The sequence below is a fragment of the Mytilus californianus genome, unplaced genomic scaffold, assembly GCF_021869535.1.
Source record: "Mytilus californianus isolate M0D057914Y unplaced genomic scaffold, xbMytCali1.0.p SCAF_9, whole genome shotgun sequence".
Taxonomy (NCBI): domain Eukaryota; kingdom Metazoa; phylum Mollusca; class Bivalvia; order Mytilida; family Mytilidae; genus Mytilus; species Mytilus californianus.
Window position 1 is genome coordinate 50,289,467 of NW_026262745.1, and position 17,260 is coordinate 50,306,726.

General features: G+C 32.8%; 1 protein-coding gene across 1 annotated transcript in view; it reads right to left on the reverse strand.

Moving 5' to 3' along the window:
• Nucleotides 1–12,239: 12,239 nt before the first annotated feature.
• LOC127714833 (uncharacterized) overlaps nt 12,240–17,260 on the reverse strand; it is a 36,347-nt gene continuing 31,326 nt past the window's right edge. The window contains exon 5 of the mRNA XM_052220864.1: nt 12,240–16,888. Coding sequence (XP_052076824.1) covers nt 14,208–16,888 — 2,681 coding nt within the window. The 3' untranslated portion in view covers nt 12,240–14,207. The remainder of the gene's footprint in view (nt 16,889–17,260) is intronic.

The following is a 17,260-nucleotide window of genomic DNA, read 5'->3' on the forward strand; positions in this document are numbered from 1 at the left end:
CGGACAATATTTTCTTGGACAAACTACAATGTCGTTAAATAAAATCATAATTGGGACTGTATTTACAGATTTTTTAATTGATTGATTGAATAATTAATTAGAAAGAGATTTAATCATGTCACAAAAAAGAAAGTTAAGACCAATTGTTACTCCTAAGTGTGTTTTTATCATTATAAATGCATATGTTATTATTATTATAAGCCTACTAACGATGTTGTCATTTTGAATTCCAAAGAGAATGTAAAAATAAAAATGTTCCTTTTATCCAACAACTTGAGGAAGAAATATGCATGCTTCAACTATTTTAACGAAAACTGGTATCCACTAAGTTACTGTAGAGTTCGATTTTTACCATATATGTAAAACTACCATACAACGGTAATTTTCGATAATAATTCTGAAAACAACATACTGCACAGCTCATTAATAGATCTTTTTGTAACGTTTATTGGAACTTGATAAATGTTTTAAAGGTTGAAACTTGTACTGTGAAGATATGTAATATAGTTATTTTCAACATTAAATTTTGGTGACCGTTGCCTTTTCAATGAAACAGCAAAAAGATACAAAAAAAAATAAATTTTTAAACTGTATTCAAGCTTGCCAAAATATGACCTCTACTGCATATGTATGCAATTAGTTCTTGAAACTTTAAAAGAACTGCTATCACCAAGAAACATACAAGTTTAGGGTGACATTTTTAATTGCTTGCAATTGGAATTCAATGTATTAATCTGTCTTCTCTATAGCACGTTGAAGGTGTTACGGCCAGAAATCACCTTTAAATTGTAGCCAACAAAAGACACAAATCAATAATAAAATTTAACAAGATTTATTATACACAAATTTACAAGAATTATTATACAAATTGAAATATCAACTTAATTGTTAAAATATAAGTCCGATCCTTTGTCTTTTCTTTATCCGGAATTCTTCTCTTAACTGTAATCGAATATGTCCAATAAGTTTACAATCTAGTATGATGTAGTTAACGTAAATAAAAAGCCAATCCAACAACTCCAGAGAACTTCTGAGAATATCAGTTTATTCATGTATAATCTGTCCAATTTCGGTTTTGGTTTATATAGCTGTCACGGAAACCTCTAGAACACTGTAGAAGGGAAACTCATAGAAAACTCATAGAACGGAAACCTCTAGAACGGAAACCTCTAGAATACGGTAGAAGTTAAAATTACACATGTATAGTAGATTATGATCATTCTGGAATCATTATGTAAGTCAAATAGAAAGTTCTAAGCATTCCATCAGTATCTATGATTGTTCCAGTGATTTCTAAACTGCACAGTAATAACATTATTTTGTAAACAACTATAAGACCACACTAAACAAATTAGGCCAAGATAAATAAATATAATAATTACAATATCATAACTAAGTTATGATAGACTTTATATGTTTAGGCGTGTGTGTATATTGAATTGTGCTTGTGGTAATTTGTGAACCACACAGGAGGATTGGGATTAAAGAAATACTTATGTTATATTCATGTTATGCTATTTTTTGAACTCTTTTCAACAATATTAATTGTTGAATAATCTTAATCACATGTCGGAAAATATACATCCAGATAAATATTTTGAAATGGGGTTTCAGAAATGAACTTGTAGCATTATAGAAGATCAGTAGTAAACATTAATACAATTTATGAATGGAAAATTAAATAAACTAGGTAAAACTGTCAAGTTGGCTAGCACGCATAGTCACTTCCATCAATAGAAAAAAACACCGGTAAAGGTAATTCAAAAGAAACTCTTAATTGTATTGAACGGGTATTGGCATGCCACTTAAGAAAATTAATGGATTATTATGGTGGGGATTTAATCTTCGTTTTAATATGTATAATGCGTTCATATATTTTATGGGATAGTGGGTCCTGGCAGCCAAAGGAACGTATTACATCGTGAACTAAAAACATCTTGTAATGGCAATTTAGAATACATATGCTTAGGATTATTTGCAGTTTTAAAATGGGAAATAAAGGATATCAATTTATGACACAACATCAGTATGCAAGTAAAAATAACACAAAAGCAAAGGAACAGTGCTTTCTTTGCTGTTCTTCTTTCAAAGTCAATGAGCCTTTCAATGAGACGAGTCGGTTTCCGTAAGTCATAATAGCTCATATCAAAACATGTTGTACCTTAAACATCACAATTGCGTATATTTTATTAGAAGTTCTAACAATTAAATTGTTGTGAATGAACGTATTGAAATTTTATGTGAAATAGTTCTGCAACCAGAGTTCTTTTTTTTTTTTAAACTTTAATGCACTGGAAGAACACACACCTACAGTGGATATCGATGGAAAGTATAAAATGTGTTATAAAAAAAATAACAAAAATACCGAACTCCAAGGAAAATTCAAATCGGAAAGTCCCTTATCAAATGGCAAAATCAAAAGCTAAAACACATCAAACGAATGGAAAGCAACTGTCATATTTTAATTGCATAAGAGTTTGGTCGCAAAAACCCTGACTGGTCGCATTTTTTGAGAAATTGAGGCCACATGCCAAATTTCAAATTTATCATAATTTCAAACATGAGGAAAAAAGAAGGAACATTCTGAGATATATTCAGTAGAATGCTACAACAACGAATAATAAAAAAGCATATACTGCAGGGGATGTCAAAACGACTAGACAAGTTTAACTATTTGTATGAACACCTGCCATTGCAAAATGGCGTTAATGCTGAATCTTCTGTCTTTTTCCATTTATGACAACGACAATGTAGATCATTTTTCACCAAAGCATATGAGAATTATTTTCCAAGCAGTTATTTTTCTCCATTAAATCAAGCACAAAATTCAAACACTGAAACTATGTTTTTCCATTTTGCATTCAACATGTTCAAACGGATGTTTATTTTGAAAAACTAGTATATGGTAATCGTTAAGAAATGTCGTGTACTTGCAAAATCGACAGGTCAGTTATTATCCAAAGCACGTCGTCACCCGAGGCGAATGCGAGGTTTAAAAAAATCATCGATGTAACTTGATTTGCTTTACCTGTTGGTTCAGTGTAAAACAAATCAATTTTATGCCATGAATATTCTCTCTGTTAAATTATCCTGATAAAAATGTGAAGTCTCATTACTTTTTGGAGCTAAGTGAATGATCATAATATTAACTGGATAATGTTGTAAATTGAAAATCGACCAAGACCCTTATATTACCTACAAACATTAGCTAAAATAAATGTAAACAGTAAAAAACATTTCACACTGGGAAATCATAAACAAGAATTTTAGCCACGCGTCAATCTCTTCGTCATTGTTTGCAAAAGCGGTAAGCGTATTAGCACGCTTCACCTTTTTGACACGGACACAGTTCGGTTCAAGACGGATTTACAGGTACGAAGTAAAATCTTGCAAGTAATCTGAAGACATTACCTTTTAGAAAAAATTGGGATTTAATTCATTTTGGTCTTTCCAGCCAAAGTCTAAAATATACTGTTTTGGCGACTGTGCAATGTGTGAAAAACTCCAAATACTGGTCTAAAGCGAAGCTCTAAAGACATATTGCACAAACTTTGATTTGTATGGGGATAGTTTAACCAAGCTAGCATCTTTCTGTTTAGCTCTCCTTACCAGGAGTTTACTCATATTACCATGCTGAAATTTGGCTTTCCGTTTCTAGTCATAGATCCTTGCAACAAATGTTCTTCTGACAGCAACAGTGTCATCAATTTCAACGCCTGAAAGGTTGTAAAAATCAAACTGCATATATCATGTTTAGGGAGAAATCTACAACCATCTTTATTGCTGGATATTGTCCCTGTTTGAATAAACTCATCATAGATACTTAAAATAAATTTTGAATGTCAGACACATGTTTCTTCAACAAATGACTCATCAGTGACGCTCGAAAAAAATATTTAAAAAGGCAAAATAAAGAATGAAGTTGAAGTGCATTGAGGACCAAAATTCCGAAATGTTTTGCCAAATACAGGTAAGATAATCTATGAAACCACAGTTCTTGGCTGTTTCTCATAACGGGAATAAATGCACAAAAGAATGAGGACATCTGTTTCCGGAGACTTTATAACTATTTGACCATTCTTGTTTTGTCTACCTATATCTTTTTTCAGCAAAAATGACATGCACGATCATTCGGTTGTTTACCTTTTCGTGTATCCTAAATAAATCCTGAAAGTTAGTAGCCTCTGCTGAAGAGAACTCCTTCACAACAATTGGGTCGACAAATTTCCCGCTAGAAAGAGTTTATCCTGATGCGAAGTAAACACAATCTATTACCTGAATTACCTTTTGGCTAGAATTTACATCAGTTCGTTTTCTCCTTTGGCAGATTTGATAAAAATTTGATGTCGTATCTATAAAAGACACCAACAATTGTAGCTTGATTTTTGATTTTGAATGAAAAGTAGAGCCATATACCCAAAAGCGTTAAATTTCTCAACGTTTAACAATTTTTCTGAAGTAATTTCGTCCCTGACCTGACCTGCACTTAAGCTTAGACTTTTTCCTTAAGCCTTCGAAGGTTTTGATTTTCGATCTAGGTATTGGGCCATAGAAGTCTCAGTTGTCATTTTCTGGTAAAAAACTATAGAAAACGATTTTGCTATACCATCATCAAATGGGTTGTCATTGACGATTACATTTCCTTAGGCGCCTGCATTCCAGTTGAGATGTCGATGAGTGACTAGAGGTAAGGCTTAACATCAAAAGGATTTGTCAGTCGCTGTTGAACATGATCTATAATAAGTTTGACATGTTCTTCGTCTCCTCGTTAGTCAGTTGCTCTAGTTTCCTCAAGAGAGGGTTTTTCGGGAGCAATAAATCAGTTTCGATCTAATTTATGCATTAAACTCTGCGAGCATCCCTACTTAGATTATATTTTTCCGGATCGATAGCATGCATATTAAATGCTCTTGAGACGAACATTTATACATAATGCATTTTCCCAAACCAATCTTATTCGTTCTCCTTTTAGGACTAGTAGGGGAAACTTTACAGGACTACTAAAACAAGCCATTGTCCGGAGAAAAATCTTATCCAAAGGATTCGGTTAACTATTATAAAAATTCAAAAAATCCAAGCAACAAAAATATAACTTATAAAAAAAAAACCAACACAATATGTAATGAAAAAACATCTAAAATCCTAAAAAAATTCTTTTTCTTATTTTATTTTTTTCAAATATCTAATTAATCACAGCTAATGTACAAAATCACATCGAAACTATAAAATTAATTGTTGAACAAAACGTCATAGTAATTGAACTTCATAAATGGTTATTATAGACAATGTAGGGGATTAACATGATTAACGTATATGAATATTTCAATAAATCGTTGTCAAAGCCTATCCCAGCACCCCAACTCCATAGATCACAAGGTGTTTCGAACATCTATTTAGACCAATTAGAATAAACTAATTGACCATGGTCATGCCCATCGTCAGGAGCCCAAACCATTGCATGGTGACACTTAATCTTAAAAATACTGTAATTTTTATAAGGGGCTCGACACCTCGTGATCTGTTGGACTAATACTTTTCTATACTCTTTCTTTTCTTTCCATGTTTATCAATTTAACAAAAATAGTATAGAATATATTTTCATAACTTGCAACATGTTAATTACCATGAGTTGCAGATGTTACTGTGTCTTTCAAGTTTTTATGCCTACGGAAAGCGAAAAGAGGTCTTTTATCAAATACAAGTTTAGCCTCTTTGTCATCTTTTAATTTATCCCAGTGTTTTAAAATATTGTTCTTTAAGGGTGTTTTCTGTCTTCAATACACTGTGGAGAATACCAAGGGAGGCGACTGCAATACAGATTTGGGGTTAACCATTAATGTGTCATTTCTTTGTTTTGCAGTCACTTCCTGCATAACAGTTTTAATTTCATTTCTTTATATCCCCTTTTAATAAGGCATTCAGAAAATAACGCGTATTGTGTTTGTTAATCTACTAGATCGTTCGTACATCTCTTAAAGCGAAGAATTTCTCCTTAAATTATGCCTCTGAAAGTAGAGGATGGATAGCTTGAGGACCTCTCTAAGTACTGATAATTTTCATTTTTTGCCAGAATGTCGTGATGTCTAAGATTCCTGTGTCTCTAAGTCTTGGGCCTTTGAATACCAACACATCTAAAAACTGCATTTTAGTTTGTAATTTCTCGTATGAAAATTTTAGCAATGCATGATGTCTGTTAGCAGATTCAAAACATTTTGCTATTTCATCATCTGTACCTTCATTGTAAATACAAAAGCCATCGTCCCTTAACCTAAAGAGGCTCAATATTTTCTGTTTATGTTGGAAAGTCCTTAAAATACTATTTGAGACTTCATAAACTCTCAGATCGGTAATTTCAGGTGATTAACTATTTCCCATTGGAACTCCAGTTGAAGTTTTGTAAAATTTATCATTGAACATAAATTCATTATTTTCAAGAACTATCTTTAGAAGTTCCAATATATATCGCAGGTGAGGCAATGGTATCGCATGTTTACATTTAATTATCGTAGGCCAAGCATGTTTGATTGAGTCAATAATTTCTGCATGGAACATATTGTTGTACATTTCTTTTATGTCAAAACTGACTAAGTAGGCGTCAGGTTTTACCCGCAATTTCTTTATATTATTTATAAATTCCAAAGAGTCCCTTAAATGTGTTTCTTGTTTTACTAATGCTGGAAGCATGAATTTATCCAAATTCTTCCCTATTCTCTGTAAAGCAGTACCAGATAATGAAACAATAGGCCTCCCTTGAATTCTGACATTTTTATACAGCATAGGATTCTGTTGAACCCTTTCCATTAGTTCAGGATCCAGTTTGTGCAATTTAGGCAGAAGATACAACCTTCCTGGTTTAGGATTTTACTAAGCAGAAAGATATTTAAATGTGATATCATCCATGACCCCTTTCCTATGCATTTCAAAGATAATATTATTGATTTTCTGGTTGGTCTCTATTATATTTAATTTTTCAATTTCTATGAAGTGAGTAGCACTACTAAGTTGCCTCAGTCCTTCATTTATATATTCTGTTTTATCCCAGATCAGTGTGGTGTTATTTTTATCTGCTTTTCGAATAACTAATTTTTTGTTTTGTTTCAGGGAAGAAATTGCCTTTCTTTCCAGCGTAGTGAGATTATCATGGGCTTTTTGTATTGTTAAGTTATCTATCTTAATCTTAGTTTTGAATATATATGTCTCAATTGCATTGTTTTCAAGTTCCGGTTCGTAACCGGTTTGTTAATAAGGGATGACGTTTAAAACTATCACCCTTGTCAAAATGATATTTACATCTTAGTTTTCTGGCAAATGCCGTGTAAACCTAGAAATTCTTCAGCCACCAAATGAGAGCTCAACAAAGGCACGTAGCTAAGAGAATCACCCAATGTGAACTCAAAAATGGCACGTCGTTTTAATAGAAATGCTAAAAACCAAAAATTCCGATTCTACAATAAAAAAGAACGGAATGAATATAATATGCAGCATAAAAGCATGTAATTAATCTATTAAAACGCAAATTATCAAATCAGGAATATATCCTGTTGGCGAAAGGCTTGAAATTTATGCCAACGCCATCAAGCAAAAATGCAAAAATGTATAAACTAAAAGACTACAATGAATTTGCTAGAAAACTACGATGTGGATATATGTTCAGTCAAGAAAAAACTGACCTTCAACCATTTCGTAGCAATGCAGGATATAAACCTGCTTATACGTGCCATACGTTTGAAATTATATCAATTTAACGCAGCTTGAATTATCTTTTCTACCAATAGAAAAAAATATAAAAAAACAATCTTACTAAGGGCGAAAGAATATCAATACGAAATTTGAAAAATGATACAACAATAGTAATAAAAAAGGCAGATAAAAATTCAAATTGTGTTATTTTAGACAGGCTAGACTACATAGCAGAAGTCACAAGACAACTAAATACTCAACATTACTGCCAATTAGATTCATTTAACATAGCAGAATTAAAAACCCAGGTTATTGAATATGTTACAAATCGTTATACGACCAAGGCATTATCGACAACATATCATTTAAATTTTAAACAAATGGTCAAAAATTAAGAGATGCACGTCTAGGGAGAATTTATATTCTTCCAAAAATTCACCGTCTTGAAACGGAGACGTTAAAAAAAATACAACATGATGGATTAAATGAATTAGATGTAATTCCACCTGGCAGACCAATTATATCACAGTGTGGTTCCGTAACTGAACTTATCGGTCATTATGTTGATTATTTTCTTATACCTATAGTTCTACATATATAAAAGATACTACATCTTTCATTAATATCAATGAAAAATTAAAACCTATGGCAAATAGCCTTTTGGTTTCGTATGAAATAACACAGATGTTTACTTATCTTCCTCAAGCTGCTTTATTAAGTGTTGTTGAACGTGCCTATGACAATTTTGACAAATCAAACTTCAAAGTCGATGCTCCGCTGGTCAATGAATTAATACATCTGTTGAGACTCATTTTAGAAAACAATGTATTTGAATTTGATGGGAAAATATATAAAAAACAAAAATAGGTACGGCAATTGGTGCAGTCCCTTCACCGGAAATTGTGACATACTTATGTTCGAAATAAAGAATCACATAATTTCTGCATTTCAACATAAAGACAAAATATTCTATCATGACAGATATAGGGACGATGGATTCATAATATATGATGGAACATCAGATAAAATTACAGAATGTTTTCGTCTTGCAAATAATTATAATACCTTATTAAAGTTCACCTATGAAATCTCAAACGATAAAATATCGTTCTTAGATGTTGATGTAATTAAAGGTCAAAGATTTACAACACATGGCATTCTTGAACTTGAAATACATTTTAAAGAAACAAATTCTTATATCTATCTGCATAGAAATAGCTGTCACTCGCAGCATGTATTCCGAGAATTTATTAAAGGTGAAGTAATACGGCATATTAGAAACACAAGTGACCATAACAAATTAATAAACAATCAAACTAATTTCAAAGTGAAATTATAAGATAGGGGTTTTGATAACGATGAAATAGATGATAGTATTACTGATGCTTTATCAATTGACCGTATTGAATTATTACAACAAAATAAATCGAAGGAAACAGAAAATATTCCGTTAGTTTTAATAACTAAATATAACCCATATATACGTAAAATAATAAAAACGTATCATGAAACACTGGCATGTATTGCAGTTTGACGAAGATTGTGTACAAATATTCAATGTTGCACCAATAGTTGCGTATAAAAAACATAAAAGTGTAGGAAATATGCTTTGCAGATCAAAGTTAAAGACTTGGACATAAAATTGACAGTTGGACTCCTGATGATGGCAGACCTGTCATAATGTCTAGATCTATTGATGACCATCCCAAGCTTTAACTGCCGAAACACTAAAGAAGTGTCGGGTCTCATCAGGCAATATGGGATGCGTGGTTGCACGGGTGTTTAATAATAACAAAATGATTAACGTATATGAATTTTCCGTAGTTAAAATAGGTGCGAGTAATGTATTTATTTCTTGATTTTTACAAAACATTTTGGAGTTTGTTCATTTGAAATTTGCATGTAGTAATTCAATGATATATTGTTTTCACTCAAATATGAAATTCTGTTTTTATATCATATGTTTCCTCGTTTTTAAAATTTAATTCATGAATGGTATTTGTTTATACCTTAATCATCCCTATGACCCTTGATGATATGTGTAACAAAAATATTTACAAACAGAGCCTGAAATTGAATTAAAAATTAAAAGTGACTACCCAAAACCCATAAATTAAGTGGCATCCCATATACAGGCTAAAATAAAAAAAATGACCAAAGAAGTTTTTATCACCAGACGAAAGTTAGAGTGTATATATTATTTTTTCATTAACAATTTCTAGCAGTGTGTTACATGTGTTATTCCGGTACATTAAACTCGTTTATTAAGCGTCTTTTTCTCGAGGTCAGTGACAGTAATAAAACCTTCAACAAAGAAATTGCAATTTCTTTCCTATCTCCTGAGAAGCATATTATGAACTTAAATTAAGCAATGAAACATTTTATGATTTGGTTTGTCTTCTATTTGTGTTACTTCATATGCTGGTATACGCAAATCTGCCAGTTCGATCTGTCAAAATGCAGTTGATTATAATTTTTTTGTACATGTTTTCGACTGTTCAAACCGAGTGAAACTGACTTTGAAATATAATCCTACAGCATAAAGGCTGGACTAAGAAAAATATGCATGAATACTGGATCTATAAACAAGTTTTTTCGATTATCCCCCTTAGTTAGTGACGTGACTCCCAGGTGTCGTCGTAATAGCGGTCGCCATTATACCCGTGAACAAATTGAAAACAAGGTTTAGCGTTTATCAATCTTAGCGAAGAAAATCAACATAATGGCAACAGTAGCAAAAGCATGGAAACCTCCGGGTGTTGATAAAGTCAAGAAATGGATTGACGACATGCGTGTGTGGCCAAATATGTTGTACGGAGATATTTACAACTTTCTTGTTGAATCAAAAGCAGTTGACGGTCAACAAATGAAGAACTTAAAAGCTTTAACTATTTTCAACGTGGAAACGTAGGTGTTACAACACATCATATTTACGATGATAAGACAATTATGTTTAAAGGAGAGGTACGGTCATCACAAACAGTCTCTAGAACAAATGAGGTATTTGTATATTGTAACGAGGATGGGTCAATCGTAAACGGGTGGAGTTCGTGTATGGCTGGTCAAGGCCATACCTGTAGTCATGTTTGAGCTGATTTGTGAAAAATTGAGCATGCAGTTAGAAACAATTTGACAGGTTTAGCATGTACTGATGAAAATGCTAAATGGAATCGTGGAACAACAAGAAATGTGGAACCAATGTCCCTGTTGAACATTATTTAAAAAAAAACCAAATGCAGGGGAAGATGTTATTGACAATGATGAAGATAACAACATATCGGATAGTCGTGATACACCCATGTATACTCTAGATAGCGAGTTTAAGGAAGCCGTCAACAATTCAAATTTACTGCCTTTATATAGTATTAAAGAAACAACGGCAAGCAAACGTTTTACCTGCAAACAATTTGCAAAGGATATCATCCAAGAGGATCATGGCGATTCATGCGGAAAGTGTTCAAACTTCTTGAAGAAGTACATTACTCTGACGCCTGCTAAGGTACACGAATTGCATATGAATACCAAAGGACAGAGTGGCAGTGTGTTGTGGAAGGACGCCAAGAAAATACGCCTTACCGCTACCAGTGCTAGCAAGGTTCCAATAAAGGAAACGACAGATTGCTCTACTTTTATTAAAGAACATTTGTACCCAAATATAAGTTTACACGGTATGGTAATGAGCAAGAGCCTATTGCGAAAAGTTATTTACAGGCTATTACGTTTTTGTTCACGGGATGTATGTGTCATTGACAGAAAATTGGCTTTCAGCTAGTCCGTATGGCATAATGAATGAGGACACAATACTGGAAGTAAAATGCCCATTTCCTATCGCCAACAAATGGAGTTGTTTAGATGAACTAATCACTTATTCAAGATATGATGTAGAGAACAATACTGAGGGGATTTATGTCTAGAAGAAAAAATGGAGCAGAGCATACTTTATGCAAATACAATTAACAATGTTTTGTACCAGGTTACATTAAGCCAATTTTTTTAATTTTGAGAAGTCCTGATGACAATATTCTTATAGATTTAGCTTTTGATCAAGAATATATTCAGCAACTAGTTAGCAGATTGAGAACTTTTTTCTAATAAAATGTTGAACAGAATAGTAAACGAGATTGACAATGATCGTCTTGTACAAAGTCGAATTTTTAGAAATTTTATGAAGTAATTAAAATTGCACCTGCTGATTAAATTTTTTCTATTCTTTCGTTCATTTTTACTTTAGTTAATTTAAGAATTGACATGTGTACATTTTAAGTAGGGACACTTTCTTGTATATGGCAAATGTTAACATAAAATTAAATAATGTTGAGTACAATGAGAACAGGTTTTATACATGTACAGTGACAAAAAATGTAAAGAAGTATAAAATGATATTTTATTTTAAAAAATTGTAATCAGGTGTGGTACATGTACAGTTATGATTGCCAATGAGACAACTACAATATATCAACAAAAAAAGCAAAGGACAACAATGTTAACAATAATAGGTTACCTCACAGTCTTCAACAATGAGCCCCTCCCCCCCCCCCCCCCCCCCCCAATAAAAAGGGAAAAGCATACATTGGAAAAGAATTGTGAGTTATAAACTGAAGAAGGGCCCTGCATTACACAACTAACATTATATATATATACATGTGTATTTGCACCTGAATGTGAAAAAAATAGAATGAAACTGACATTGGTAAAGGTAGTTTGCAATGGTGTCAAAGGTATTTGGTAATTCTTGCATCGGAAAAAAACGTTTTAAAGCAAGAGTGAAATAAGCACTGATATATGTGAGCAAAACCAGTTCACAAAGATTGATCAAGAGACGGGATACATGAACCAGGCTTGTGGCCTCCCCCTTGTTTCACTATATAAATATATATAAATATATATATATATATATATATTTTTATTGAAGGTGCAACTCATACACACACTGTTTAGTTTAGTAAATATCCTGTCTATATATACATGTATCTGGCTGGTATTACATATAGTAAGGCGTCACTGTCAGTCACAATGTTTGTATTCGCTGAAATGATCCACCCTTCTATTTTATTCTGAACTCCTTTCTCCTCTGTCAATAAAAGTTTTGTCTGAGTTGACGTTGAATGAATGTCTGACCACTTTTCAGCATAGGGATGGTCGTCATGAATTAGGAAGTCCGACTCTTCATACTGGGTATATTCGTTTACAGTTTCTGGATAAGTTACATTAAAACTACATATAGCATCGGGATACGTTTCATTGTCATTATTTGCAGACATGTCTAGAGCTTCAAAACAAGTAGAGGTAGATGCATTATCGTCATCAGATTCATTCATGTAACTTTACTGTCTTAACCAAGTTTAAATTTGGGAAACGGATTTCTTGTAGTCGACGCACCATCAAGAAAATGTTCGGAACATCCATAAACTTGTTTAGGCAAAGTTTTGCTGTTAATAGCTTTGATCCATTCAAGTTTTGTAAGTTTGTCAAGGACAGTCATTGTGCAACTCGTTGTGTAATTCACACATTGATTTTTCTACATCTGAAGTTTTCTACGATTATTTGTACAACTATTAGCTGCACAAGAATTGCCTCCAGATTTTTAATACGTTCGGCACTAGTACTATCCATAGTAAAATAAATCAGAAAATGAAAGAAATACAAATGTAAACAGAAAATCGATAATGTTTTTATCAATGCACGTGCGTTATTTTTCACGGCTGTAATGGTTGATCGGTCACGTGAGATTTTAATGAATGCGCCCATGTTTTCTAGGTCAAATATAGATAAACCCGTCTATACAGACGTGTTAAAATGTAAAAATATAATGTTGATTTTTTTGATTTTTTTTTATACATCTAAAAGAAATTCTTTGAAAAATGATAGATATCTCCATGTTAATAAGTTAATCTAATAACTAAAAAAAATCATTCAATCCCAGATAACATATTGATGAAAGTTCGAGGTAAGTTAGTTATTAATCTTTCAAAAATGTTTAGTATTTACAAAACAATCCTCCTTTAATTTTATTCAATACATTATTTGTAAAAAGAAGAAAACCAACTCGATAAATAAATTGATCCCTTTTGTTTTAACAGCTTAAGTAAACGCCTCAAAATTAAAAAAATTAAAAAACCCATAAATATCAAAATATATCGAGATAGATATAGTATTCTAATTCCAAAAAAAATCTTGTAGTGTTTTTTTATACATCTTAATTTAAGTTTGTACACATACAGTATAAAGTTAACTTCACTTTTGTGTTTCAGTTGACGAGCACTAAAATGGAAGAATTAATTAAACAAACTCACAACTAAAATCACAACTGCATTTTAAAACAGCTGTGCAAATCGAAGCACACTAAATTTATGTATATTCGGAGCACATGCGTAACATATGTTGACATCGATGTGTTCAACAAAACTACAATGCCATAACATATGCTTCAAAAATAGTTCAAACGGGGTTTCCAAATTGGAGTACAGCTAAAGGAGAAGATCGTTATCGACAGTTGAAATATAACTTTTGATACATAAACAGATTAATTACACTCTCATTTTCTTTAATTGTTCCTGCAGGATCTCTTCGATGTCATAGTAACCACCTTCTTTTGCTAGGACCATTGGTTTAATTTGTAGACAACGCGCAGCATTTACATCAGCGTCGTACTTTAAGAGACTGACTACTGCATCTCTGTGCCCGTATTTACAAGCACCTTGAAGAGGAGTACCTCCGTCACCCTCCCGATAATTAACTTTGGCTCCGCGACTTAAAAGAAGTTCTATCACATCAAGTTTATTATTTCTTGCAGCATAGAATAAAGGCGTTTTACCCCCTCCGCCGCATGCGTTTATGTTTGCACCGTTACCTATAAGTATATCAACTATTTTTGCGTGTCCATTGCTGCATGCTTTATGTAAAGCGGATATATCATCACAGTTTTTAGCATTGACATCACAGTTGTGTTTAATCAATAATTTGACAGTATCTAAATTACCTTGCGACGCATAAAACAAAGGCGTAAACTTTTCATTGTCGCTTTGATTAATATTAGCATTATTATCAATTAAAAATTTTGCTATATTAAAGAATCCTTTTGCGCAAGCCATCAAGAGAGGCGTTTGTCCTTTGTAGTTAACTACATTTACATTCATCCCCATTTCAATCAATAATTTCCCTACTTCAATGTGTCCGTTATAGCAAGCAGCGTGTAAAGCGGTATCACCCTCGAAGTCCATAACATTCAGATCAACACATTTGTTTATTTGAAGGTTATGATGACTGAAAGGAAAACATAATGAAGGATTGTCCGATGATAGTGATATACCTTTTTTGCTACCAATACTTCTTTTGATAGGCTTATTACCAAAGAGTAATAGTTTGATGATATCAATGTAACCATAAGAGCAAGAAATATAAAATGGACTTTGATGCCACTGATCAATCGGATCCACTTCAGCTCCATAACTGACTAACAAACGTACAATATCTGCATGATTGTTTATACAGGCGTAATGAAGGGCGGTCGATTTATTGTCGTCAGCGCTATCTACCGCAACATTGACATCTAGTAGAAATGTAACCACGTCTACATAACCTTTATATGCTGCAGCCATCAACGGCGTAAGTCCTGTGTCCATTGGCTTGTTAATAAGAATATCGTGTCTTCCTTTTGTCATATCATCTTTTTGTAATGGAGCACTAGTTTTAGTTTTATATTGGTCCATCTCACTTTGATATTTTGAATCGTGCTGTATTAAAAGCTTAGCAATATCTACGTGTCCCATCTGGCAAGATATATAAAATGGAGTGCAGTTACGATTTTGAAGTTGATGGACATCTTTGTCAAAGAGCAACAGATATCTAACAACTCCTACATGCCCTTGTTTGCAAGCTATATATAGAGGTGATCTTTTGTGTTCATCTCTTTGTACAATTTGTTCTGGAAATTTATCTACTAGATATTCGACGAAATCTTGATATCCTTTATATGCTGAAACAAATAACGGAGTTGAACCATCATTTCCCACCGTGGTCACCTTTAACTGCATCTTGCTGAAATTGTTTAAAAATAGTTGTCGGTATTGTTTGAAACGTGTTTGTATGTTACCGAACACATCCCAATGACACCCTTGCTCTATATCCAAATGAAGCCTGTCAAAGTAGGTACTTTCGAGGTCAGTGGGTAGAAGCTGTACAAAATCATTAGGCTTTTCATCGAGTGAACGGAACTGAATCCGACTTGACAGCAACGAACTGTTACCAAATTTGATGACGCAATTGAACATTAATGGAATAATAATAACTGATATGATGTCAAACATCTTATCATGTATCGCGACATATTCCGATTCATTTTCTGTAACAAAAAGATGGAGCTTGTGTTTAAGACTCTGCTCAACTTTTACTAATGAAAGAACATAATCTACTTCAGTTTCAAGAATAATCATTTCTACACAATTAGTGATACCTGATGAATTTGACTTGAACATTTTTTTTTCTAAGGCATTGTTGTGAAGAACCAATAAACAAAGTGCAACAAACGAAGACTTGTGTCTCTGCTTAATGTCATTGACCTCTTTTTCTATAAGTTTGATCGGATATTTAAAGAAATTTGGATCTTGTTCTGTCATATTTGTGTAAATCCTACACATTAAAGGAAAAAACGGAAATTGCTCAAATGTTGAGTCGTCTATACTGACAGCTGTGTCTCTAGGGATATAAGATAGTGCTATTGATCTCATTTCCTCGTTTGAAAGTTTTGTCGTACCTGCAAAATTACACTCTTGAATGTCTAAACATTTTAGCTGCGGAAAACATTCACTCTTGTAAATACTAACTCTTGTTGTAATAATAAACTTATTATTGGTGTTTGGCTGTAGCAATTTCTCAATTTTCGAGTCATTTTCTGTCCATTGATCAGCTTTGTGCTGATCAATTGCAAATTTGCCGCATATATCTTCTATTAGAAATAATTGTTTAGTGTTCGAATTGTAATATTTGACAATTTCATCAGGCTGATCTACTTCTTCAATTTCGTATCCTTCCTCTCTTCGTAACTTTAACGCCACATGCTTCGCAGTTGCTGATTTCCCACATCCTGGGTGTCCCACTAGGATAACTGCTTTTTGTTTAGTTAATGTTTCAGTAACGAGTTCTGAAATCTTTGTTATAACAAATTTGTTCTCTTCTTCTAACCAATTTGAAATTGTCTTTCTTCTTATTTCTGAAATGATACAGCAGATGCATAAGTTATCTTCTAAGGAAGAGACAACAGACTTTTTTTTATGTACGTGAATCTATTTTCAACAAATACTTCTTGAAGATTAAGTAAAATATAACAACTATTTTTATAACACTCATAAGCGTGTTAAAGTTATATTCTTAGGTATTTATATTACTTGATTTAGTAACTGCATCAGTTTATTTTCAAACTGATCCACTACAAATAAGAAGATGTGTTATGAGTGCCAATAAGACAAATCTCCATCCAAGTCACAACGTATAAAAAGTTAACAATAATAGGTCAAAGTACGGCCTTCAATAAAGGCAACAGTAGTATGCCCTTGTTCAAAAGTCATAAATCGATTGAGAAAAA